The sequence below is a fragment of the Narcine bancroftii genome, chromosome 3 (genome assembly GCF_036971445.1).
Source record: "Narcine bancroftii isolate sNarBan1 chromosome 3, sNarBan1.hap1, whole genome shotgun sequence".
NCBI lineage: Eukaryota > Metazoa > Chordata > Chondrichthyes > Torpediniformes > Narcinidae > Narcine > Narcine bancroftii.
In genome coordinates this window covers 123,991,889-124,018,116 of record NC_091471.1, presented here as the reverse complement: position 1 = coordinate 124,018,116, position 26,228 = coordinate 123,991,889, and the positions used below count along the sequence as shown (strand labels likewise).

At 50.1% G+C, this 26,228-nt stretch overlaps 1 protein-coding gene across 1 annotated transcript in view; it reads left to right on the top strand.

Moving 5' to 3' along the window:
• Window positions 1-21,305, top strand: part of smim20 (small integral membrane protein 20) — a 97,867-nt gene extending 76,562 nt beyond the window's left edge. The window contains exons 2-3 of the mRNA XM_069925027.1: window positions 18,638-18,694; window positions 19,756-21,305. Of these exons, the coding sequence (XP_069781128.1) occupies window positions 18,638-18,694; window positions 19,756-19,793 (95 nt within the window). The 3' untranslated portion in view covers window positions 19,794-21,305. The remainder of the gene's footprint in view (window positions 1-18,637; window positions 18,695-19,755) is intronic.
• Window positions 21,306-26,228: the final 4,923 nt, after the last annotated feature.

Genomic DNA, 26,228 nt, shown 5'->3' with positions numbered 1-26,228 from the left:
TCACACAGGCCCCCCCTACCCAAGCTCAACATAACACAGGCCCCCCCACCAAGCTCAACATCACACAGGCCCCCCCTCCCCAAGCTCAATATCACACAGGCGCCCCCCCCAAGCTCAACATCACACCGGCCCCCCCTCCCCCAAGCTCAACATCACACAGGACCCCCCCCCCAAGCTCAACATCACACATGCCCCCCTCTTCTAAGCTCAACATCACACAGCCCCCCCTCCCCTAAGCTCAACATCATACAGGTCCACCCCTCCCCAAGCTCAACATCACACAGACCCTCCTCCCATAGCTCAACATCACACAGGCCCCCCCCTCCCCAAGCTTAACAACACACAGGCCACCCCCTCCCCAAGCTCAAGATCACACAGGCCCCCCCTCCGCAAGCTCAACATCACACAGGCCCCCCGTTGCCCAAGCTCAACTTCACACAGGACCCCCTCTCCCAAGCTCAACATCACACAGGCCCCCCCTCCCCTAAGCTCAACATCATACAGGTCCCCCCCTCCCCAAGCTCAACATCACACAGGCCCCCCTCCCCAAGCTCAACATCACACAACCCACCCCCCCCTCCCCAAGCTCAACATCACACAGCCCTCCCCCCCCCCCCCCGAAGCTCAACATCTTACAGGCCCCCCTCCCCAAGGCACAACATCACACAACCCCACTCCTCCCAAGTGCAACATCACACACGACCCCCCTCCCCAAGGTCAACATCAGCCAGGCCCCCCCCTTCCCCAAGCTCATCATCACACAGACTCCCCCCTCTACAAGATCAACATCACACAGGACCCCGCCTTCCCCAAGATCAACATTACACAGGCCCCCCCCTCTACAAGATCAACATCACACAGGACCCCGCCTTCCCCAAGATCAACATCACACATGACCCCCCCTCCCCAAGCTCAACATCACACAGGCCCCCACTCCCCAAGCTCAACATCACACAGGCCCCCACTCCCCAAGCTCAACATCACACAGGCCCTCTCACCCCAAGCTCAACATCACACAGGCCCCTCCTCCACAAGCTCATCATCACACAGGCCCACTACTCCCCAAGCTCAACATCGCACAGGCCCCCCCCAAGCTCAACATCACACAGGCCCCCCCTCCCCAAGCTCAACATCACACAGGTGGCCCCCCCCAGGCTCAACCTCACACAGGCCCCTCCTCCACAAGCTCAACATCACACATGCCCCCCTCTCCTAAGCTCAACATCACACAGCCCCCCCCCAAGCTCAACATCATACAGGTCCCCCTCCCCAAGCTCAACATCACACAGGCCCCCCCTCCCCAAGCTCAACATCACACAGGCCCCCCCACCAAGCTCAACATCACACAGGCCCCCCCTCCCCAAGCTCAACATCATACAGGTCCCCCCCTCCCCAAGCTCAACATCACGCAGGCAGCCCCCTCCCTAAGCTCAACATCACACGGGCCCCCCCTCCCCAAGCTCAACATCACACAAGCCCTCCCTCCCCAACATCACACAGGCCCCTCTTACCCAAGCTCAACATCACACAGGCCACCCCCTCCCCAAGCTCAACATCACACAGGCCCCCCCTCCCCAAGCTCAACATCACACAGGCCCCCCCATGCTCAACATCACACAGGCCCCCCCTCCCCAAGCTGAACATCACACAGGCGCCCTCCCCCAAGCTCAACATCACACAGGCCCCCCCCCAAGCTCAACATCACACAGGCCCCCCCCCCCAAGATTAACATCACACATGCCCCCCTCTCCTAAGCTCAACATCACACAGCCCCTCCCCTCCCCTAAGCTCAACATCATACAGGTCCCCCCCTCCCCAAGCTCAACATCACACAGGCCCTCCTACTCAAGCTCAACATCACACAGCCCTCCCCCCCTCCCCAAGCTCAACATCACACAGCCCTCCCCCCCTCCCGAAGCTCAACATCACACAGGCCTCCACCTCCCCAAGCTCAACATCACACAGGCCCCCCCCCCACCAAGCTCAACATCACACAGGCCCCCCTTCCATAAGCTCAACATCACACAGCCCTCCCCCCCTCCCCAAGCTCAACATCACACAGGCCCCCCTTCCATATGCTCAACCTCACACAGCCCTCCTCCCCCTCCCCAAGCTCAACATCACACAGGCCCCCCCTCCCCAAGCTCCACATGATACAAGCCCCCCCTCCCCAAGTTCAACATCACACAGGCCCCTCCTACCCAAGCTCAACATCACACAGGCACCCCCCTTCCCCAAGGACAACATCACATAGGCCCCTCTCCCCAAGCTCAACGTGACACAGGCCCTCCGTCCCCAAGCTCAACATGACACAGGCCCCCCCTCCCCAAGCTCAACATCACACAGGTGCCCCCTCCCCAAGCTCAACATCACACAGGCCCCCCCTCCCCAAGCTCAACATCACACAGGCCCCCCCTCCCCAAGCTCAACATCACACAGGCCCTCCCTCCCCAACATCACACAGGCCCCTTTCCCCCAAGCTCAACATCACACAGGCCACCCCCTCCCCAAGCTCAACGTCACACAGGCCCCCCCCACCCCAAGCTCAACATCACACAGGCCCCCTCCTCCCCAAGCTCAACATCACACTGGCCGTCCCCTTACCCAAGCTCAACATCACACAGGCCCCCCTCTCCTAAGCTCAACATCACACAGGCCCCCCCCTCCCCTAAGCTCAACCTCATACAGGTCCCCCCTTCCCCAACCTCAACATCACACAGGCCCCCCTTCCATAAGCTCAACATCACACAGCCCGCCCCCCCCTCCCCAAGCACAACATCACACAACCCCACTCCTCCCAAGTGTAACATCACACAGGACCCCCCCCCAAGCTCAACATCACCCAGGCCACCCCCTTCCCCAAGCTCATCATCACACAGGCTCCCCCCTCTACAAGATCAACATCACACAGGACCACGCCTTCCCCAAGATCAACATCACACATGTCACCCCCTCCCCAAGCTCAACATCACACAGGCCCCCCCACCCCAAGCTCAACATCATACAGGGCCCCCCTCCGCAAGCTCAACATCACACAGCCCCCCACTTTCCCAAGATCAACATCACACAGGCCCCCGTCCCAAAGCTCAACACCACACATGCCCCCTCACCCCAAACTCAACCTCACACAGGTCCCTCCTCCACAAGCTCAACATCACACAGGCACCCCCTCCCCAAGCTCAACATCACATAGGCCCCCCCCCCCAAGCTCAACATCACACTGGCCCCCCCTCCCCAAGCTCAACATCACAAAGGCGCCCCCCCCCAAGCTCAACATCACACAGTCCCCCCCTCCCCCAAGCTCAACATCACACAGGACCCCCCCCACCAAGCTCAAGATCACACATGCCCCCCTCCCCTAAGCTCAACATCCCCCCCTCCCCTAAGCTCAACATCATACAGGTCCACCCCTCCCCAAGCTCATCATCACACAGGCCCTCCTCCCCAAGCTCAACATCACACAGGACCCTCCTCCACAAGCTCAACATAACACAGGCCACCCCCTCCCCAAGCTCAACAACACATAGGCCACCCCCACCCCAAGCTCAACATCAAACAGGCCCCCCCTCCCCAAGCTCAACAACACACAGGCCCCCCCCCCTCCCCAAGCTCAACATCACACAGGCCCCCCGTTGCCCAAGCTCAACTTCACACAGGCCCCCCTCTCACAAGCTCAACATCACACAGGCCCCCCCCTCCCCTAAGCTCAACATCATACAGGTCCCCCCCCTCCCCAAGCACAACATCACACAGGCCCCCCTCCCCAAGCTCAACATCACACAACCCACCCCCCCTCCCCAACCTCTACATCACACAGCCCTCCCCCCCATCCCGAAGCTCAACATCACACAGGCCCCCCTCCCCAAGCACAACATCACACAACCCCACTCCTCCCAAGTGCAACATCACACAGGACCCCCCTCCCCAAGCTCAACATCACCCAGGCCCCCCCCCTTCCCCTTGCTCATCATCACACAGGCTCCCCCCTCTACAAGATCAACATCACACAGGACCCCCGCCTTCCCCAAGATCAACATTACACATGTCCCCCCTCCCCAGGCTCAACATCACACAGGCCCCCCCTCCCCAAGCTCAACATCACACAGGCCCCCCCTCCCCAAGCTCAACATCACACAGGGCCCCCCTCTCCAAGCACAACATCACGCAGGCACCCCCCCCAAGCTCAACATCACACAGGCCCCCCTCCCAAAGCTCAACACCACACAGGCCCCCTCACCCCAAGCTCAACCTTACACAGGTCCCTCCTCCACAAGCTCAACATCACACAGGCCCCCCCTCCCCAAGCTCAACATCACGCAGGCACCACCCCCAAGCTCAACATCACACAAGCCCCCCCTCCCCAAGCTCAACATCACACAGGCGCCCCCCCCCCAAGCTCAACATCACACAGGACCCCCCTCCCCCAAGCTCAACATCACACATGCCCCCCTCTCCTAAGCTCAACATCAAACAGCCCCCCCTCCACTAAGCTCAACATCATACAGGTCCACACCTCCCCAAGCTCAACATCACACCGGCCCTCCTCCCCAAGCTCAACATCACACAGGACCCACCTCCACAAGCTCAACATAACACAGGCCTCCCCCTCCCCAAGCTCAACAATACACAGGCCACCCCCTCCCCAAGCTCAACATCACACAGGCACCCCCTTCCCAAGCTCAACAACACACAGGCCCCCCCCCTCCCCAAGCTCAACATCACACTGGCCCACCGTTGCCCAAGCTCAACTTCACACAGGCCCCCCTCTCCCAAGGTCAACATCACACAGGCCCCCCCCCTCCCCTAAGCTCAACATCATACAGGTCCCCCCCCTCCCCAAGCTCAACATCACACAGGCCCCCCTCCCCAAGCTCAACATCACACAACCCACCCCCCCTCCCCAAGCTCAACATCACACAGCCCTCCCCCCCTCCCCAAGCTCAACATCACACAGCCCTCCCCCCCTCCCGAAGCTCAACATCACACAGGCCTCCACCACCCCAAGCTCAACATCACACAGCCCCCCCACTTTCCCAAGATCAACATCACACGGTCCCCCTCCCAAAACAACACCACACAGGCCCCCTCACCCCAAGCTCAACATCACACAGGCCCCTCCACAAGCTCAGCATCACACAGGCCCCCCCCCAAGCTCAACATCACACAGGCCCCTCCCCCAGCTCTACATCACAAAGGCGCCCCCCCCCAAGCTCAAAATCACACAGGCCCCCCCACCAAGCTCAACATCACACAGGCCCCCCCCTCCCCAAGATCAACATCACACATGCCCCCCTCTCCTAAGCTCAACATCACACAGGCCCCCCCTCCCCAAGCTCAACATCACACAGGCACCCCCTCCACAAGCTCCACATGACACAAGCCGCCCCTCCCCAAGTTCAACATCACACAGGCCCCTCCTGCCCAAGCTCAACATCACGCAGGCAGCCCCCTTCCCCAAGGACAACATCACATAGGCCCCTCTCCCCAAGCTCAACCTGACGCAGGCCCTCCGTCCCCAAGCTCAACATCACGCAGGCAGCCCCCTCCCCAAGCTCAACATCACACAGGCCCCCCTCCCCAAGCTCAACATCACACAACCCACCCCCCCTCCCCAAGCTCAACATCACACAGCCCTCCCCCCCTCCCGAAGCTCAGCATCACACAGGCCCCTCCTCCACAATTCAGCATCACACAGGCCCCCCCCCAAGCTCAACATCACACAGGCCCCCCCCCCCAGCTCAACATCACAAAGGCCCCCCCCCAAGCTCAACCTCACAAAGGCAACCCCCCCAGCTCAAAATCACACAGGCCCCCCACTAAGCTCAACATCACACAGGCCACCCCCTCCCCAAGCTCAACATCACACATGCCCCCCTCTCCTAAGCTGAACATCACACAGCCCCCCCCCAAGCTCAACATCATACAGGTCCCCCTCCCCAAGCTCAACATCACACAGGCCCCCCCTCCCCAAGCTCAACATCACACAGGCCCCCCCCCAAGCTCAACATCACACAGGCCCCCCCTCCCCAAGCTCAACATCATACAGGTCCCCCCCTCCCCAAGCTCAACATCACACAGGCCCCGTCACCCCAAGGTCAACATCACACAGGCCCCTCCTCCACATGCTCAACATCACACAGGCCCCCCCCTCCCCAAGCTCAACATCACACAGGCCCCCCCCCAAGCTCAACATCACACAGGCCACCCCTCCCCAAGCTTCACATGACACAAGCCCCCCCTACCCAAGTTCAACATCACACAGGCCCCTCCTGCACAAGCTCAACATCACACAGGCACCCCCCTTCCCCAAGGACAACATCACATAGGCCTCTCTCCCCAAGCTCAACCTGACACAGGCCCTCCGTCCGCAAGCTCAAAATCACTCAGGCCCCCCCCCTCCCCAAGCTCAACATCACACAGTCCCCCCCTCCCCCAAGCTCAACATCACACAGGACCCCCCCCACCAAGCTCAAGATCACACATGCCCCCCTCCCCTAAGCTCAACATCCCCCCCTCCCCTAAGCTCAACATCATACAGGTCCACCCCTCCCCAAGCTCATCATCACACAGGCCCTCCTCCCCAAGCTCAACATCACACAGGACCCTCCTCCACAAGCTCAACATAACACAGGCCACCCCCTCCCCAAGCTCAACAACACATAGGCCACCCCCACCCCAAGCTCAACATCAAACAGGCCCCCCCTCCCCAAGCTCAACAACACACAGGCCCCCCCCCCTCCCCAAGCTCAACATCACACAGGCCCCCCGTTGCCCAAGCTCAACTTCACACAGGCCCCCCTCTCACAAGCTCAACATCACACAGGCCCCCCCCTCCCCTAAGCTCAACATCATACAGGTCCCCCCCCTCCCCAAGCACAACATCACACAGGCCCCCCTCCCCAAGCTCAACATCACACAACCCACCCCCCCTCCCCAACCTCTACATCACACAGCCCTCCCCCCCATCCCGAAGCTCAACATCACACAGGCCCCCCTCCCCAAGCACAACATCACACAACCCCACTCCTCCCAAGTGCAACATCACACAGGACCCCCCTCCCCAAGCTCAACATCACCCAGGCCCCCCCCCTTCCCCTAGCTCATCATCACACAGGCTCCCCCCTCTACAAGATCAACATCACACAGGACCCCGCCTTCCCCAAGATCAACATTACACATGTCCCCCCTCCCCAGGCTCAACATCACACAGGCCCCCCCTCCCCAAGCTCAACATCACACAGGCCCCCCCTCCCCAAGCTCAACATCACACAGGGCCCCCCTCCCCAAGCACAACATCACGCAGGCACCCCCCCCAAGCTCAACATCACACAGGCCCCCCTCCCAAAGCTCAACACCACACAGGCCCCCTCACCCCAAGCTCAACCTTACACAGGTCCCTCCTCCACAAGCTCAACATCACACAGGCCCCCCCTCCCCAAGCTCAACATCACGCAGGCACCACCCCCAAGCTCAACATCACACAAGCCCCCCCTCCCCAAGCTCAACATCACACAGGCGCCCAACCCCCCAAGCTCAACATCACACAGGACCCCCCTCCCCCAAGCTCAACATCACACATGCCCCCCTCTCCTAAGCTCAACATCAAACAGCCCCCCCTCCACTAAGCTCAACATCATACAGGTCCACACCTCCCCAAGCTCAACATCACACCGGCCCTCCTCCCCAAGCTCAACATCACACAGGACCCACCTCCACAAGCTCAACATAACACAGGCCTCCCCCTCCCCAAGCTCAACAATACACAGGCCACCCCCTCCCCAAGCTCAACATCACACAGGCACCCCCTTCCCAAGCTCAACAACACACAGGCCCCCCCCCTCCCCAAGCTCAACATCACACTGGCCCACCGTTGCCCAAGCTCAACTTCACACAGGCCCCCCTCTCCCAAGGTCAACATCACACAGGCCCCCCCCCTCCCCTAAGCTCAACATCATACAGGTCCCCCCCTCCCCAAGCTCAACATCACACAGGCCCCCCTCCCCAAGCTCAACATCACACAACCCACCCCCCCTCCCCAAGCTCAACATCACACAGCCCTCCCCCCCTCCCCAAGCTCAACATCACACAGCCCTCCCCCACTCCCGAAGCTCAACATCACACAGGCCTCCACCACCCCAAGCTCAACATCACACAGCCCCCCCACTTTCCCAAGATCAACATCACACGGTCCCCCTCCCAAAACAACACCACACAGGCCCCCTCACCCCAAGCTCAACATCACACAGGCCCCTCCACAAGCTCAGCATCACACAGGCCCCCCCCCAAGCTCAACATCACACAGGCCCCTCCCCCAGCTCTACATCACAAAGGCGCCCCCCCCCAAGCTCAAAATCACACAGGCCCCCCCACCAAGCTCAACATCACACAGGCCCCCCCCTCCCCAAGATCAACATCACACATGCCCCCCTCTCCTAAGCTCAACATCACACAGGCCCCCCCTCCCCAAGCTCAACATCACACAGGCACCCCCTCCACAAGCTCCACATGACACAAGCCGCCCCTCCCCAAGTTCAACATCACACAGGCCCCTCCTGCCCAAGCTCAACATCACGCAGGCAGCCCCCTTCCCCAAGGACAACATCACATAGGCCCCACTCCCCAAGCTCAACCTGACGCAGGCCCTCCGTCCCCAAGCTCAACATCACGCAGGCAGCCCCCTCCCCAAGCTCAACATCACACAGGCCCCCCTCCCCAAGCTCAACATCACACAACCCACCCCCCCTCCCCAAGCTCAACATCACACAGCCCTCCCCCCCTCCCGAAGCTCAGCATCACACAGGCCCCTCCTCCACAATTCAGCATCACACAGGCCCCCCCCAAGCTCAACATCACACAGGCCCCCCCCCCCAGCTCAACATCACAAAGGCCCCCCCCCAAGCTCAACCTCACAAAGGCAACCCCCCCAGCTCAAAATCACACAGGCCCCCCACTAAGCTCAACATCACACAGGCCACCCCCTCCCCAAGCTCAACATCACACATGCCCCCCTCTCCTAAGCTGAACATCACACAGCCCCCCCCCAAGCTCAACATCATACAGGTCCCCCTCCCCAAGCTCAACATCACACAGGCCCCCCCTCCCCAAGCTCAACATCACACAGGCCCCCCCCCAAGCTCAACATCACACAGGCCCCCCCTCCCCAAGCTCAACATCATACAGGTCCCCCCCTCCCCAAGCTCAACATCACACAGGCCCCGTCACCCCAAGGTCAACATCACACAGGCCCCTCCTCCACATGCTCAACATCACACAGGCCCCCCCCTCCCCAAGCTCAACATCACACAGGCCCCCCCCCAAGCTCAACATCACACAGGCCACCCCTCCCCAAGCTTCACATGACACAAGCCCCCCCTACCCAAGTTCAACATCACACAGGCCCCTCCTGCACAAGCTCAACATCACACAGGCACCCCCCTTCCCCAAGGACAACATCACATAGGCCTCTCTCCCCAAGCTCAACCTGACACAGGCCCTCCGTCCGCAAGCTCAAAATCACTCAGGCCCCCCCCCTCCCCAAGCTCAACATGACACAGGCCCCCCTCCCCAAGCTCAACATCACACAGACCCCCCTCCCCAAGCTCAACATCACACAGGCCCTCCTCACCAAGCTCGACATCACACAGGCCCCTCCTCCACAAGCTCAACATCACACAGGCCACCCCCCCTAGATCAACATCACACAGGCCCCCCCCTCCCCAAGCTCAACATCACACAGGCCCCCCCCCCAAGCTCAACATCACACAGGCCCCCCCCCCCAAGCTCAACATCACACAGGCCCCCCCAAGCTTAACATCACACATGCCCCCCTCTCCTAAGCTCAACATCACACAGCCCCCCCCCTCCCCTAAGCTCAACATCATACAAATCCCCCCCCTCCCCAAGCTCAACATCACACATGCCCTCCTCCCCAAGCTCAACATCACACAGGCCCCCCCTCCCCAAGCTCAACATCACACAGGCCCCCCCCCCAAGCTCAACATCACACAGGCCTCCCCCTCCCCAAGCTCAACATCACACAGGCCCCCCCCTCCCCAAGCTCAACATCGCACAGGCCCTCCCCCCAAGCTCAACATCACACAGGCCCCCCATCCCCAAGCTCAACATCATACAGTTCCCCGCCTCCCCAAGCTCAACATCACACAGGCCCCCTCACCCCAAGCACAACATCAGACAGGCCCCCTCACCCCAAGCTCAACATCACACAGGCCCGTCCTCCACAAGCTCAACATCACACAGGCCCCCACCTCCCTAAGCTCAATATCTCACAGGCCCCCGCCCAAGCTCAACATCACACAGGCCCCCCCTCCCCAAGCTCAACATCACACAGGTGCCCCCCCAAGCTCAACTTCACACAGGCCCCCCCTCCCAAGTTCAACATCACACAGGCCCCCCCCTCCCCAAGCTCAACATCACACAGGCACCCCCTCCACAAGCTCCACATGACACAAGCCCCCCCTTCCCAAGTTCAACATCACACAGGCCCCTCCTGCCCAAGCTCAACATCACGCAGGCAGCCCCCTTCCCCAAGGACAACATCACATAGGCACCTCTCCCCAAGCTCAACCTGACACAGGCCCTCCGTCCCAAAGCTCAACATCACGCAGGCAGCCCCGTCTCCAAGCTCAACATCACTCAGGCCCCCCCCTCCCCAAGCTCAACATGACACAGGCCCCCCTCCCCAAGCTCAACATCACACAAGCGCCCCCTCTCCAAGCTCAACATCACACGGGCCCCCCCTCCCCAAGCTCAACATCACACGGGCCCCCCCTCCCCAAGCTCAACATCACACAGGCCCCCCCTTCCCCAAGCTCAACATCACACAAGCCCTCCCTCCCCAACATCACACAGGCCCCTCTCACCCAAGCTCAACATCACACAGGCCACCCCCTCCCCAAGCTCAACATCACACAGGCCCCCCACCCAAGCTCAACATCACACAGGCCCCCCCCTCCACAAGCTCAACATCACACAGGCACCCCCTCCCCAAGCTCCACATGACACAAGCCCCCCCTCCCCAAGTTCAACATCACACAGGCCCCTCCTGCCCAAGCTCAACATCACGCAGGCAGCCCCCTTCCCCAAGGACAACATCAAATAGGCCCCTCTCCCCAAGCTCAACCTGACACAGGCCCTCCGTCCCCAAGCTCAACATCACCCAGTCAGCCCCCCATCCCCAAGCTCAACATCACTCAGGCCCCCCCCTCCCCAAGCTCAGCATCACGCAGGCAGCCCCCTCCCCAAGCTCAACATCACACAGGCCCCCCCTCCACAAGCTCAACATCACACGGGCCCCCCCTCCCCAAGCCCAACATCACACAGGCCCCTCTTACCCAAGCTCAACATCACACAGGCCACCCCCTCCCCAAGCTCAACATCACACAGGCCCCCCCTCCCCAAGCTCAACATCACACAGGCCCCCCCCAAGCTCAACATCACACAGGCCCCCCCTCCCCAAGCTGAACATCACACAGGCGCCCTCCCCCAAGCTCAACATCACACAGGCCCCCCCCCCAAGCTCAACATCACACAGGCCCCCCCCCCCAAGATTAACATCACACATGCCCCCCTCTCCTAAGCTCAACATCACACAGCCCCTCCCCTCCCCTAAGCTCAACATCATACAGGTCCCCCCCCTCCCCAAGCTCAACATCACACAGGCCCTCCTACTCAAGCTCAACATCACACAGCCCTCCCCCCCTCCCCAAGCTCAACATCACACAGCCCTCCCCCCCTCCCGAAGCTCAACATCACACAGGCCTCCACCTCCCCAAGCTCAACATCACACAGGCCCCCCCCCCACCAAGCTCAACATCACACAGGCCCCCCTTCCATAAGCTTCACATCACACAGCCCTCCCCCCCTCCCCAAGCTCAACATCACACAGGCCCCCTTCCATATGCTCAACCTCACACAGCCCTCCTCCCCCTCCCCAAGCTCAACATCACACAGGCCCCCCCTCCCCAAGCTCCACATGATACAAGCCCCCCCTCCCCAAGTTCAACATCACACAGGCCCCTCCTGCCCAAGCTCAACATCACACAGGCACCCCCCTTCCCCAAGGACAACATCACATAGTCCCCTATCCCCAAGCTCAACCTGACACAGGCCCTCCGTCCCCAAGCTCAACATCACTCAGGCCCCCCCCTCCCCAAGCTCAACATGACACAGGCCCCCCCTCCCCAAGCTCAACATCACACAGGTGCCCCCTCCCCAAGCTCAACATCACACAGGCCCCCCCTCCCCAAGCTCAACATCACACAGGCCCCCCCTCCCCAAGCTCAACATCACACAGGCCCTCCCTCCCCAACATCACACAGGCCCCTTTCCCCCAAGCTCAGCATCACACAGGCCACCCCCTCCCCAAGCTCAACGTCACACAGGCCCCCCCCTCCCCAAGCTCAACATCACACAGGCCCCCTCCTCCCCAAGCTCAACATCACACTGGCCGTCCCCTTACCCAAGCTCAACATCACACAGGCCCCCCTCTCCTAAGCTCAACATCACACAGGCCCCCCCCTCCCCTAAGCTCAACCTCATACAGGTCCCCCCTTCCCCAACCTCAACATCACACAGGCCCCCCTTCCATAAGCTCAACATCACACAGCCCTCCCCCCCTCCTCAAGCTCAACATCACACAGCCCCCCTCTCCCCAAGCTCAACACCACACAGGCCCCCTCTCCCCAAGCTCAACAGCACACAGGCCCCCTCTCCCCAAGCTCAATACCACACAGGCCCCCTCTCCCCAAGCTCAACACCACACAGGCCCTGCTCCAGAAGATCAGAACATCCCCTCCACCAGCCAACACCATCACCCAAACCTCCGTCAAAACATCAATCAAGCCACCTTCCATCAAGTCAGAACATCAACCCATCCCGTCAATTCAGAGCATTGCACAAACACTGCTCCACAAATTTGGACACCGCACAACCCCCCTGTCAACTCGGACCATCACACAAGGCCCCACCCCGCCAACACAGAACCCCTCTGTCAGCATCGAACATTGTTGAACCCCTCTGAAAACTCAGAATATCACAGACCTTCCCCTACATCAACCAAGACCAATGCACAAACCTCCCTACCCTCCATCAACCACCTACACTTCCCATTGTCTTGGAAAGACAGCCAACATACTGAAGTACCCATCCCTCTCTGGAAACACACTCTTTTCCCCCTTGCTGTGGTTGAGAAGGGTCATAAGTGTGAATTTCTGCACCAACTGGTTGAAAACAGTGTCTTTCCTACAGTTATCAGGCTCTAAAATGAACCACAATTGTGATCTCATCCTGCCCATGCTATGACTAACTGATTGTTCCCTGCAAAAATAAAAGCTGAAAAGTGTTCTTTTCTGCTTTATGCTGCTGTATGCATGTTAGAATTGATTTGCTGGACTGCTCACAGAATGAATCCTTTGCACTGTACCAGTATAATATCACAGGAAACCTAAATTTGATGGCACGAAGCATCCAGCATCATCTTGTGCTCAACTGTCTTGGTCGGTGCACAGAGAGGGGTCTTGAGCAGGTCATTCCTCAATTGTCAGTCCAGTGTAGCCAAGAAGGATGGGCTCTGTGGTGGCTGCCTCAGCCTAAAAGATTTAAAATATGCCATTAATCTCTAGGAGGTGTTGGACTTGTGAGGTGGGCATGAAATGAATCTGTGAAATCAGTAGTAGGTGAAATTTTAATGATCAGAAATTTGAGGAGTTATATTTAGAATTGTTCCTTGTCACATGTACACTGAAAAAACTTTATATGCTAAGCAGGCATATCAACTTTTCCTTGAGGTAATGCAAAAGTACAGAGTATGGTGTAACAGAAAAAAAAGTTCAGTTAAAAATAGTACAAGGGCAGCAACATTTTACTAATGAGAGGCCCATTCAAAAAACTGATAATAGTAGAGAAGAAATACTTTGGTAGAAAGGGTGAGACAATGTGATATTGATAAGATGCTATAATTCTAATAGTGAACAGAGTGTAGTAGAAAATGTGGGTCCCTATGACCAGTTCCTTGGCATATTGAGAAAATGCTTAAAAAGAGGCATAGAATACAAGATCAAGGAAGACACAATAAATCTTCATTAACAACTGATTTGTCTGCAATTTGAGTTGTTTTCAGTAATGAGTGGGCCTGGAAGATGAGAATTATTAGCAGGTGTTGGACACTAGCCCTTGAACCTGTTTTGACAATTAGTAATATCGTGGATGATCTCTTGTGTCATTGTCATTGACAATTTCCAACACGATGATCCCTTTGTTTTCTTAATATCAAGGAATATATCAATCTCTGTTTTAAATGAATGCAACATAATCCTCCACAGCACAGTTCACCACCCTCTGAGTGGAAAAAAAAATCCTGGTCTCAGTTATAAATGGTTTACCCCTTATTCTGAAACTCTTCTCCTTGGTCCTGGAGTCTTCAGCAAGGGAAAACACCATCCTTGTATCTAGCCTGTCAAACCCTTTGTATTTGTTGGTTTTGATAAAAGTCTTCAAAACTCTTTTTTTAAAAAAAAATCCAAGTTCCAGTCTATTCTTCTTTTTTTTTCTTCTTTGGCTTGGCTTCGCAGACGAAGATTTATGGAGGGGTAATGTCCACGTCAGCTGCAGGCTCGTTTGTGGCTGACAAGTCCGATGCGGGACAGGCAGACACGGTTGCAGCGGTTACAAGGGAAAATTGGTGGGTTGGGGTTGGGTGTTGGATTTTTCCTCCTTTGTCTTTTGTCAGTGAGGTGGGCTTTGTGGTCTTCTTCAAAGGAGCTTGCTGCCCACCGAACTGTGAGGTGCCAAGATGCACAGTTTGAGGCGATATCAGACCACTGGCGGTGGTCAATGTGGCAGGCACCAAGAGATTTCTTTAGGCAGTCCTTGTACCTCTTCTTTGGTGCACCTCTGTCACAGTGGCCAGTGGAGAGCTCGCCATATAACACGATCTTGGGAAGGCAATGGTCCTCATTCTGGAGACGTGACCTGCCCAGCGCAGTTGGATCTTCAGCAGCGTGGGAGACTGTCAGCCTCTGCCATCTCGAGTACTTCGATGTTAGGGATGAAGTCGCTCCAATGAATGTTGAGGATGGAGCGGAGACAACGCTGGTGGAAGCGTTCTAGGAGCCGTAGGTGATGCTGGTAGAGGACCCATGATTCGGCGCCGAACAGGAGTGTGGGTATGACAACGGCTCTGTATACGCTAATCTTTGTGAGGTTTTTCAGTTGGTTGTTTTTCCAGACTCTTGTGTAGTCTTCCAAAGGCACTATTTGCCTTGGCGAGTCTGTTGTCTATCTCGTTGTCGATCCTTGCATCCGATGAAATGGTGCAGCCGAGATAGGTAAACTGGTTGACCATTTTGAGTTTTGTGTGCCCGATGGAGATGTGGGGGGGCTGGTAGTCATGGTGGGGAGCTCGCTGATGGAGGACTATTCAATCTCTTGTCAAATCCCTATAACCCTAATAAATATTTATTGCATTCACTCTTTGGCATGGATATTCTTTCTTGTCTTCTTCTTTGGCTTGGCTTCGCGGACGAAGATTTATGGAGGGGGTAAAAGTCCACATCAGCTGCAGGCTCGTTTGTGGCTGACAAGTCCGATGCGGGACACCAAATATACACAATATGGTACTTCTGTTCTGGAATTGCCAATGCCCTATTACCAAACTACACCCTTACTTTTGTATTCGAGTCCTCGCCTTTTGTCCTCTCAATTGCTTGCCCACCTGCAGGTTGGTCTTTAGGATTTTAAACAAACAGCCAGGAAGGATTCTGGAAATCTGACCATTTACCAAATAGCCTGCTTTCCTGTTGATTGCACCACAGTGGAGATCTCACTTTTACCACTTTGTATTCTGATTTCTCTCAGGTTTAAAAATATATTATTTAAGACCCTTCACATATTTCTCTGTATTCATAATCCCACCAAGTATATCTTCAGCAAACCTGCAAATACATCATCTGTTCCCCTCAGACAAATGTTTTGATCGAGGTTGTGAAAAGCTGGGATTGAAGCATTACTCTTCTGCTGTGTCCCACTAGTCAAAGCCTGTAAACCTAATAGCTATTCAGTTCTTTCCAATCTTTGCTTTCTAACCAAATACACATTCTTACAAGAAAAAGAAGTAGGATACCAGCCCCCTTAAGCCTGCCCCAACTCTTTATCTATGCCATTTCCCCATAACCCTCAATCTTTTAATTTTTTTTTCTCTCAATATATTTAATTATCTGGCCTCCACCAACTTCTGGGGCAGAAAATTCCAGAGAACCCTTACACTTTGAGAGAAGGCATTTTCTACCATCTTCAGTTTCAAGTGACCGCCCCTTTGTTCATGATTTTCAGTAGGTTACCCTCATCTAATTCCTTATTCTCCAACTTCATTGACCAACTTCCTCTGCAGTTTGTTAAATTCCTCCTGAAAATCCCAATAGACCACATCCATTGGTTTCCTCTTGTCTTCTTCTGGTCATGTGCTTAAAATGATTAGTCGGCAGATTAGTCAAATGTGATTTTCTTTTAGTGTTGAGACTGCTCAGTCCTTTTCATCCTTTCTCAGCATTCTGTAATTGCATCCATTATGGGTTCCTGTATTTTATTTTCTCCTGGTATTAGATGAACAGAATGATAGTTCCCTCTTTTATGTCTCCCTTTTTAAATAGTGCAGTCACATTTGTGAGCTTCCAATCCTTGGGATTGAATTCAGAATCTAAAGAAATTTGGAAATGTTAGAGATGGATGGGAAGCCTTCAGAGAGGATGCAAAAGGGATTTCCTAATGGTGAGATATTTTAGTTTTATGGATAGACTGAAGAAGCCAGGATTGTTCTGCAACCACAGAAAAGATTGCATGGTGATTTGTTGGTGATGTTTAAAATTGTTCTAGTTGAAGATATGATAGAGAGAGAAACTGTTATTGTCGTCAGTGGGATCATGAAATAAGAGAAGAATGAAGCTGATTATCCAAAAGGAAATGATAGGAGAAAATCCTTATTTATTCAGTGATAATAATGTTTACTGTACAATATGCCTATGAACCAAAATTTATTCTTACTGCTGCTGAACAGAGAAAAAAAACACCAAAAACTACAATAGAATACTTAATTGAATTAAAAAGAAATAATAAAAACAAGATAGATAATAAATGTTCAAAGTTATTCTAGTCCAAAAAAGTGACTTGGCAATAGTGCAGACCATCCTTTGTGAAGTTAGAGCAGTCCCTGATCAGTGTAATAAGGTGAAGTTCAAGAGCTGAATAGCTGTGGGGAAGAAATTGTTCTTGAACCTCGAGGTGCTGGTCTTCAGGCTTCTGTAGCTTCAGCCTGAAAATTGAAATGAAAATATGTTGTGAACAGGGTGGTGGGGGTCCTTTACGATGTGGCTGCCTACTTTAGGCAGAACTTCACATAGATGTCTTGAGTGGATGGGAGGTCGGAGCTTGTGACACACCTGGCTATGTTTTCTACCTTCTGCAGCCTTCTGCATTCCTGGGTAGTTGAATTCCCAAACCAGGATGTGATGTAACCAGCCAGTATAGTGAACCTGCAAAAGTTTGATTGAGATTGCTAAATCTCCTCAGAGTCCTTGGAAAGTAGAGACCTTCTTCATGTTTGCCTCAGTCTACACCACCAAGGAAGGTCTTCTTGAAGGTCCTGACCCTTTCCACCTCCATCCCATCAATGCAGTCAGGTGTGTGTTCCCTCGGCCTCTCCATCCTAAAATCAGCAATTAGCTCCTTGGTCTTGGTAATGCTGAGAGCAAGATTGTTTTTCTTGCATCACCCAACCAGATACTCGATCTCCATTCCGTATTCTGACTCAGCTTTTCCAGTTAATCAGCCAACAAACTGTGGTATCATCAGCGAATTTGTAGATTGAGTTGGAGCTGAACTTGGCTACGTAGTCAAGGATGTACAAAGAATAGAGTCGGAGACTAAGCACGCAGCCTTGGGGTGCCCGTGTGCTATTGCAGATTTGTACTGGTTGGGTCATTTGTCTCAGGAATGCACTGTAATGAGCAACTCTGAAGATGAATTCAATTGTAGCAATGAAAATGGAGCACTGTGGCTGCAATATGTGCCAGAAATTTTTTTAAACCTATGAGCTCTTCCATCAAGGAAAATAAACAGTGCAGCCATTGGTTGGTTGTTTACTGGAAGGACTGGAGAAATTCAAGATGCTAACAGCCGGCTGGGAAATAAATGCTGGGCCTTGCTAATGTCACCTGTTTTCTGTACTCGAATAAGGAAAAATACTTTGTTCTCTTCAAAGCAAAAGTGAGAGGAGTTTCTGAATTTTAAACCTCTTGATCCAGTATCTTGCCTTTATTTGCGTTTTCAGATCCAGGGCTTGATCATTGTTGCTTCTATTTCCCAGACTGTGCTCTCTCCATCCCATTTATGTAGAAGGCATCAGCACTTCTCCAAGCTTTCCAAAGAAACATTAGACCTCCCCTGCATTGCCCACTTTCAAACAAAATCGGACTCTTGCTATTGGGATTGCTATTTAAGCTATTTTGAGGAATTACTGTTTGTCTTAATAGTAGTGTAAAATAATTTGATTCTGCAACACAATAATGACTGGTTATTATTTGCCTTAGAGTGAATATTAAATTATTACACAAATGTTTTTAAACAGAGCAAGATCAAAAGGTAAATCGAGCTGGAATAAATCAGGAGGAAATTCAACCTGGAGGTGAGTTTTTAGCAGGGTTCTTGTTCATATAATGCAGAAATAAATGTGAATATTGAACATTTTAAAATGATCTTCAATAAAATATTTTTTTACATTTATCATGTCAAGAAAAATTGCCAAAATCTAAAAATCACCAGTTTAATTGGTATAAAATCTGTCAGATAATAGTATCTCTTATTAGTGTTTCTCATTTTGTTTGCAGTGTTAGAACATTGCGCTTTTTGCATTTGTATCTGCTTTGGATACAAACTTCTGAACCAATTAAATGCAAAATTAAAAAAATAATTGGCAATATTCCACAAAACATATTTATTTGGTTCATTCTTGAAAGTGTTGATATTTTGAATATGGATAGGCACAAATGGATGTAGGAAGTCTTTATTTTGTGACAGAAGATACAACATATATCATGTTGATGCTTCTACCGCAGTTTCACTGATTGGTTAGTTAGGTACTGGAATTCATTTTATCAGGAGGAGAGAAGCTCCATATGAAATTTCTCAAAGATATGTACACATCAGTGAATTTATTAGTGCTGTACTATGTTATATAACCCATTTCCATATTTGCAATTTCTTATATGTTGGGCAGCATGGTTGATGTAGCGGTTAGCCCAACACTGTTACAGCATCAGTGGTCGGGATTAGGGTTCGAATTCCATGCTTTCCTTAAGGAGTTTGTGCATTCTGCCTGTGTCTGCATGTGTTTCTTAAAAGTGCTCCAGTTTCCTTCCACTGTCAAAATGTACCAGGGATGTAGGTTAATTGGGTGTAATTGGGCAGTATGGGCTCGTGGGCAAAAAGGGCCTATTACTGTGCTTTATGTCAAATTTTTAAAAAAATTAATGTGTAGTAAACTATTATACTTTTATTTCAAATATATTTTTCTTTAGCTCTTCACATAGGCATTGTTTTATTGAAGTTGCATATCATGTGTCAATAGTAGAAGTTGGTAACAAGTTTTTCACTGTTAGAATTAATATTTTAAATGCAGCAATTTTGCTTAAGTATAATCTTGTTTTTAACAAATTCCACTTTGATCAAATTTTAATCTCTTTGTAGGAATGAAAGTCTGGTCTGACCCCTTCAATCGGAAGTAATCAAAATGATGATAAGTTATAGTGAAGAAATGCTTCAGCATCTCTTTTGTGCCTTGATTTTCTATTGTTCTGAGGAAACAATTTTCATTGATTGTAATGTTAAATTATTCATTGGCTAATGGCAGGATTTGCATCAAAATGGATTTTTACATTTTAATTTTCTAATGACAGCTATTTTTGCAACTAGAGAAACATGAGGATGCTGTGGGTGCTGGAATCATACTTTAACCAATAGAAGGTGGAGGGACTCAGCGAGTCAGGTTTCATCATGGAGAGAAGTGGTCAGTAAGTGTTTCAGGTCAGGACTGCTGAAAGGTCCTGACCCAAAATGTTGACTGGCTTTTACTCAACATGAATGCAGCCTGAACCCCTGAATCTCTCCAGCATCTATTCATTATTTACTTTGCAACTATTTGTTGTGATACAATGATGGTCTTTGAGTCAGAAACTAGCATATTTAAGTCCCAAGGCAGAGCCTTACACTGGCGTGTTTAAGTTCTGAACCAGCAGCTTACACTGGTATGTTCACGTTCTAGTCCAGAGACTTGAACATACAAATAGAAGCATTCGAGGCCTGAGGGAATGTCACACTGTCAAAAGTACCACTTTTCATTTGAGATATTAAACTGAGACCCAGTCTTCTCTCTCTCTCTCTCTCTCTCTCTCTCTCTCTCTCTCTCTCTCTCTCTCTCTCTCTCTCTCTCTCTCTCCTCTCTCTCTCTCTCTCACTCACAAACACACAGATATATAAAGATATCGCAGCAATATTTTGATAAAGAGCAGCTGGCTGAGCTTTTGAATCCCTGGTTATTGACTTTTTCAATCAACATCACTAAAATAAATTATTTTGTCTTTATCATGGGTAATCATTATGTACGCAGATTTATTGTGTATATATTGATTACCATATTCCCCACATCATGTTGCACGTTATTTCCCCGGACTGCCTTTTGAGCCACCCAGAAGTTGCAAAGATACTTTTGTTTTCTTATATTTAGCCAGTTTATCCTTAGATTTGTAGAACTACTTTGTTTCTAGATTTGTTAAGATAATTAATATTCATCCAATAATTACAGATGAGGAGGAGTACAAGATAATTAAAAAATATATACAGAATAGTGGACTCTGATGAACACACATAAGTTTAATAAAGAATACCTTAAGGAATCATTCAAGATTTTTCTTCATATGTTTTATGGATTAGTCACTAATAGAAGAGTTGTAAATTGTTTTGCTTACCTTGGTCTCATTTGTGTAAGTATTATAATTGTATATGACATGTTATAGCATAGAATTTATATAATGGTAAATTTACAAAGCTTCAGTGTACTTCACTGGAGAAAAGGTCTCATTGATTATTGGATGATAAAGATGAAATAGCAAGATGGGCAGTGTCCTTCACTGATGGCTGTTTTACATGTATACTATTAAATTAGTAACTAAATCAATACTTTTGACTGATCAGCAATGGCTGTAAATACTTCTTATTAAATAAATAAAAAATAATGATTATTTGACTGCATTTCTTTGCAACATAATGAAATACAGTATAAATTACATTTTTCTTGACATTTGTATGGAGTTGTTTTTCAGAACAAAAGGACAAAACAACCAAAAAAAATGTTCCTGCTTTTAGAGCATCTGAATTATAAGATTCAGAGATTGCCAGCTTAGAACTATTTAATGGACTAAAATTGTAACTGTTATATTTTTGAGTTAAGATTTAAAACCAAAATTTGGTTGTGTTGATCAATTGTATAGGAAAACCCCTGGTATCTGGAATTCAAGCAGCCAGCAAAAAAAAAATCAAGAAAAATCCATTAAAAAAAATTAAAATAAGTAAGAATAAAATAATAGGTAAAATATAGATAAGTTTAAAATTGTATAAATAAATGTTCTCCGAAGTAATACAACAACCTTTGGTGAAGATGGGAGCAAATATTCAGCCAGCTAAGTGCCTTGGTCGTGCTTTGCTCATAGCAGCTGTTTGTATAAAGTCGTGTGAAACAGGAATGGCATAACCCAGGATGAAGAGCTGGTAAATGCTGGCCACTGTTGGGGTGATTCTCAAGTCTCCTTATCCCTGCTTAGTAAGAGTCGTCCCAGTCAGAGGTTTTATCTGTAAACTTGGGGAAGCGGGGGTTAATTATCTATAATGTTATTGTTTGTCTTGGATGGGGAGGAACCTGCAGACAAAGAGAAGGTTAAATGTTTTCAAAGAATGTGACTGAAATTAAAGTAAAATGCTTTTAAAGTTTATACATTCATGCAAGTGAAGTTTATTCAGTACAGGTACAGTATAGAATTATCTTTTTGAATTGTTTATTCTTAATCCAGGTGTATTTGGCATTATAAAAGTCTCAAGCACCCGGAAAATATACTTATCCGGCATCTACAAATCCCCATAGGTGCCAGATACCAGGGGTTTTACTGAACATTCATTGAAAGTATGTTCATCTGTTTATATATTTTGAGGCTCATCTCTTTTTCTGGCTTTGAAATGCATTTTTGCTCAATGTTTCAGAAAATGTATGCTTTAACTATAATATAGTAAGGCCCTTGACTTGATATTTAGGCCCCAGACATTTGTATGATGATTTGTCTGCTGGCTGAAAGGATTTGGTGTTATTTAGTTACGTTCAATTCCATTAATCACTTTTGAACATACTCTTTGAGATCTTTATCTCAGAAAAAATTCTGTCATTTCCATTTTGAAAATTTTAATTGATCTAGCATTCATCTTTGCTGGTGATGATTCCATATTATTATACTGGATCTAAAAGTGGACTTTGAATTTCACTCATGAACTTTAATTTTATTTCCATGCTGGATATCTGCATTAGAGGAAATAGCCTGTATCTTACTACTGTGAATCTTTTTATTACAAGTACCGATATTTCAATCATATCAACTCGCAACATCTCCAAGGATGATCGATGCCAGAAATGGAAAGATATAGATTCCCCATGATGGGCTCATTCAGAAACTCATAAAGCGTGGGAACCATAAAAACTTGGTTGTGTGGATTTGGAATTGACTTGCCCAAAAAAGGCAGAGGATGGTAGTAGATCGAGGTTATTCTGCCTGGAGGTTTGTGACTCTCATGTTCCTGTTTTGGGACTCCTACTCTTTGTGATTTTTATAAATTACATGGACGAAGAAGTGGAGTAGTGGGTCAATAAGTTTGAAAATGACACAAAGGTAGGAGGTGTGTTACAACAGGATATAAACAGGATGCAGAGTTAGGTGAAGTGGCAGGTGGAGTTCAATTTGGGAAAGTGTGAAGTGATGCACTTTGGAAGGTCAAACTTTAAGGAGGTGAGCATGATGAAAGGCAGGATTCTTACCAATGTGGAGGAATAGAGGGATCTTGGGATCCAGGTCCATGGATCCCCTCAAGCTTGCTGTGTATTAATAGGGTGGTTAACAAGGTTTATATTGTGGTGGCCTTTATCAGGGGATTGAGCTCAAGACACACGAGGAAAAGTTGCAGCTCCATAAAACTCTGGTTAGACCAGAGTGTTCAGTTCTTGTTGCTTCATTATACATATGTGCAAGCTTTAAAGAGGGTGCAGAGGAGAATTAGCAGGATGTTGTTTGGGTTGGAGAACATGTCTTTTGAAGAAAGGTTGATCGAGCTAGAACTTTTCTCTTTAGAGCAATAACAGATAAGAGAAAATTAATGGGGGTATATAAGATTATGAGAGGCATAGATCAGACGGACAGCCAAGCGTTTTTTTAAGGCAGCAATGGGCACTATCAGAGGACATCTGTAAGGTGAGTGGAGGAAAGTCTAAGTCACGGTGGTGGGTGCCTGAAATGCATTGCCGCGGGTGCTGGTGGAGGCTGATACACAAGGGACATGCAAAAGCCTCTTAGCTAGGCACATGGATGTAAGAAAAATAGTTATGGACTGTGGGGTTGGATGGGTTAGATTTATGGTGTGCTGTACTCTGTTTTATACCATAAGCATACACCAGAGGGAGCTGGAGTGGCTGGAAAGTTATTAAAAATGAAGGTAAGAGCAGTTCAAAGAAATCTTCAAATGAGGCTTTATCCTTGATGCAATTGCCCTTGACAACAATCCCCAAGTACACTATTGGGTCCAGTCTTACTGTTATCCCAGAAACAAATGGTAGGACACACGTAAAGATGTGTAGACCGGTAATACTCACCCTAAAGTTCTAAAGCCTGGCAAAGAGGAACTTGAGAAAGAAATTCAGAGCCCCAACTCTCACTCCTGGGAATAGGAGGACCTGCTGGGGACCTTGGAGTCTGTAAACAATTTGTATTCAAGAGCCCATCAAAGTGCAGAGGAGGATTGCTCCTGCGGGAAAAGTCATTACAAGTTGCTTCTGAATTGCTGTTTTCCAGTGAATAAGAGCTGTTCCCTGAATTAATGTGAATTCTGCCCATCAAGAAGCACAACTCCCAAAATCCTTGGGTTCTGTAAACTGAGCAGGATGTTGGTAATTTTTTGTTAAATTTGGCTCTTAGAAATACATCTCTTATTCTTTTCTTAATGATGCCATGCACACCAGATTCTAATCAATGGTTCCACAATGGAGAAAAGATATGATGGTTTTGGAGGCAGTGCAGAGGAGGTTCACCAAGGTGATTCCAGGGATGAGGGTTTAGCATATGTGGAGGGACCTCCTACACTCGCCTATTTAGAAGAAAGAGAGGGCATCTTATAGAAGCATAAAATTATAAAAGGAATAGATAAGATAGAGGCTGGAAAGTTGTTCACACTGGTTAATGAGGGAGTAGATTTAGGATGGAGATCAAGTGGAAAGTTTTTATTAGAGAATAGTGATCTATGGAATTCTTTGCCCAGGGAGGCAGTGGAGACCACCCCAATGAATATATTTCAAAAGGATAGATTTTTTTCATAGTAGGGGAATTGAGGGTAATGTTAGCGCCAAGGGGGGACATCTGCGGGCATTACCCCCCTCCCCCCAAGTGAGGTGCTGTGTACCTCATATGGTCGTGGCCATTGCTCGCTGTCAGACCTGGCTCCACCCCCTCCGCCATCATTAGTGTGCATCAGGCATCATTAGCGCCTAGTTTTACGCATGCTAGTGAATCTCCACTTGCCTCAGGCCATGTCACTAATGTGCGTCAAATGACACTAGCGCCTCATGACGCTTGACGCCATAAAGGCAGCACTCGGCATCAATATCGGAGGGGCGGATGATGGTAACTGCTCCTCCATCCCACCCCGGCCAGATTAACCATGATATTCAATTGTGGAGTGGGCTCTTTGGATCGAATGGCTATTCCTGCTCCTGTTTCTTAGAGACCCAACCTCAATGCAGACAGCAGTCTAACAAGGCTCTGACATCATTCCAACCCTTTTCAATTTGCTTGCATCTCAATTACAACTATCTTCCTGGTAGCATGATGAATGGGAAGCTCCAACTTCTATCACCTCTCAGAACCAAAGTCACTTCATCCTCTATTATTCATCTGTAGTGCACAATGTTTGCTTCACCAAAGGGTTTGAGAGAAGATCCCTTGAGATTTTTACCTCATTAAAAATCTGTTGATTTTTGTCTTGAAAATTTTGATTCACATTTTTGAGAGGGAGGTAATTCTATTGTATTAGATGTGAATGAGGACCCTTTGAAAAATCCAGCAATGAACTTTAGTTTGAATCTCATGTTGGAATTAATAGAACCATAGAATATTACAGCACAGAAACAGACCCTTCTAGTGTTTGCCGAACCATTTTTCTGCACCCAGTCCCTAGCCCTCCATACCTCTCCCATCCATGGCGAACCGTAGAATGTTACTGCACAGAAAACAGGCCATTTGGCCCTTCTAGTCTGTGCTGATCATTATTTTGCTAGTTCCATTGACCTGCTCCCATACCATAATCATCCAGTCCTCTCCCATCCATCTATCCAATTTATTCTTAAAACTCAAGATCGGGCGCGCATTCACCACATCAAATGGCAGCCCATTCCACACACCAAACACTCTCTGAGTGAAGAACTTTCCCCTAACGTTCCCCCTAAACCCTTTCCCTTCAGCTTAATCTTAATAGAACTTGTCCAAATTCTTCTTAAATGTTAAAATTGATCCTGCATTCACTACTACAGCTGGCAGTTCATTTCACACATCCACCACTCTCTGGGTGAAGAGGTTCCCCCTAAACTTTTCTCCTTTCACCCTTAACCCATGTCCTCTGGTTTGCATCTCGCCTACCTTAGTGGAAAAAGCCTACCTATATTTACTCTTATCTACCCCCCCCCTCATAATTTTAAATATCTTGATCTAATCTCCTTTCATTCTATGCTCCAGGGAATAAAGTCCTAACCTGTTTGACCTTTTTCTGTAACTCAGTTCCTGAAGTCTTAACAATATCCCAATAAATCTTCTCTGCACTCTTTCTATCTTATTGATATATTTCCTGTAGGTGGGTGACTAAAA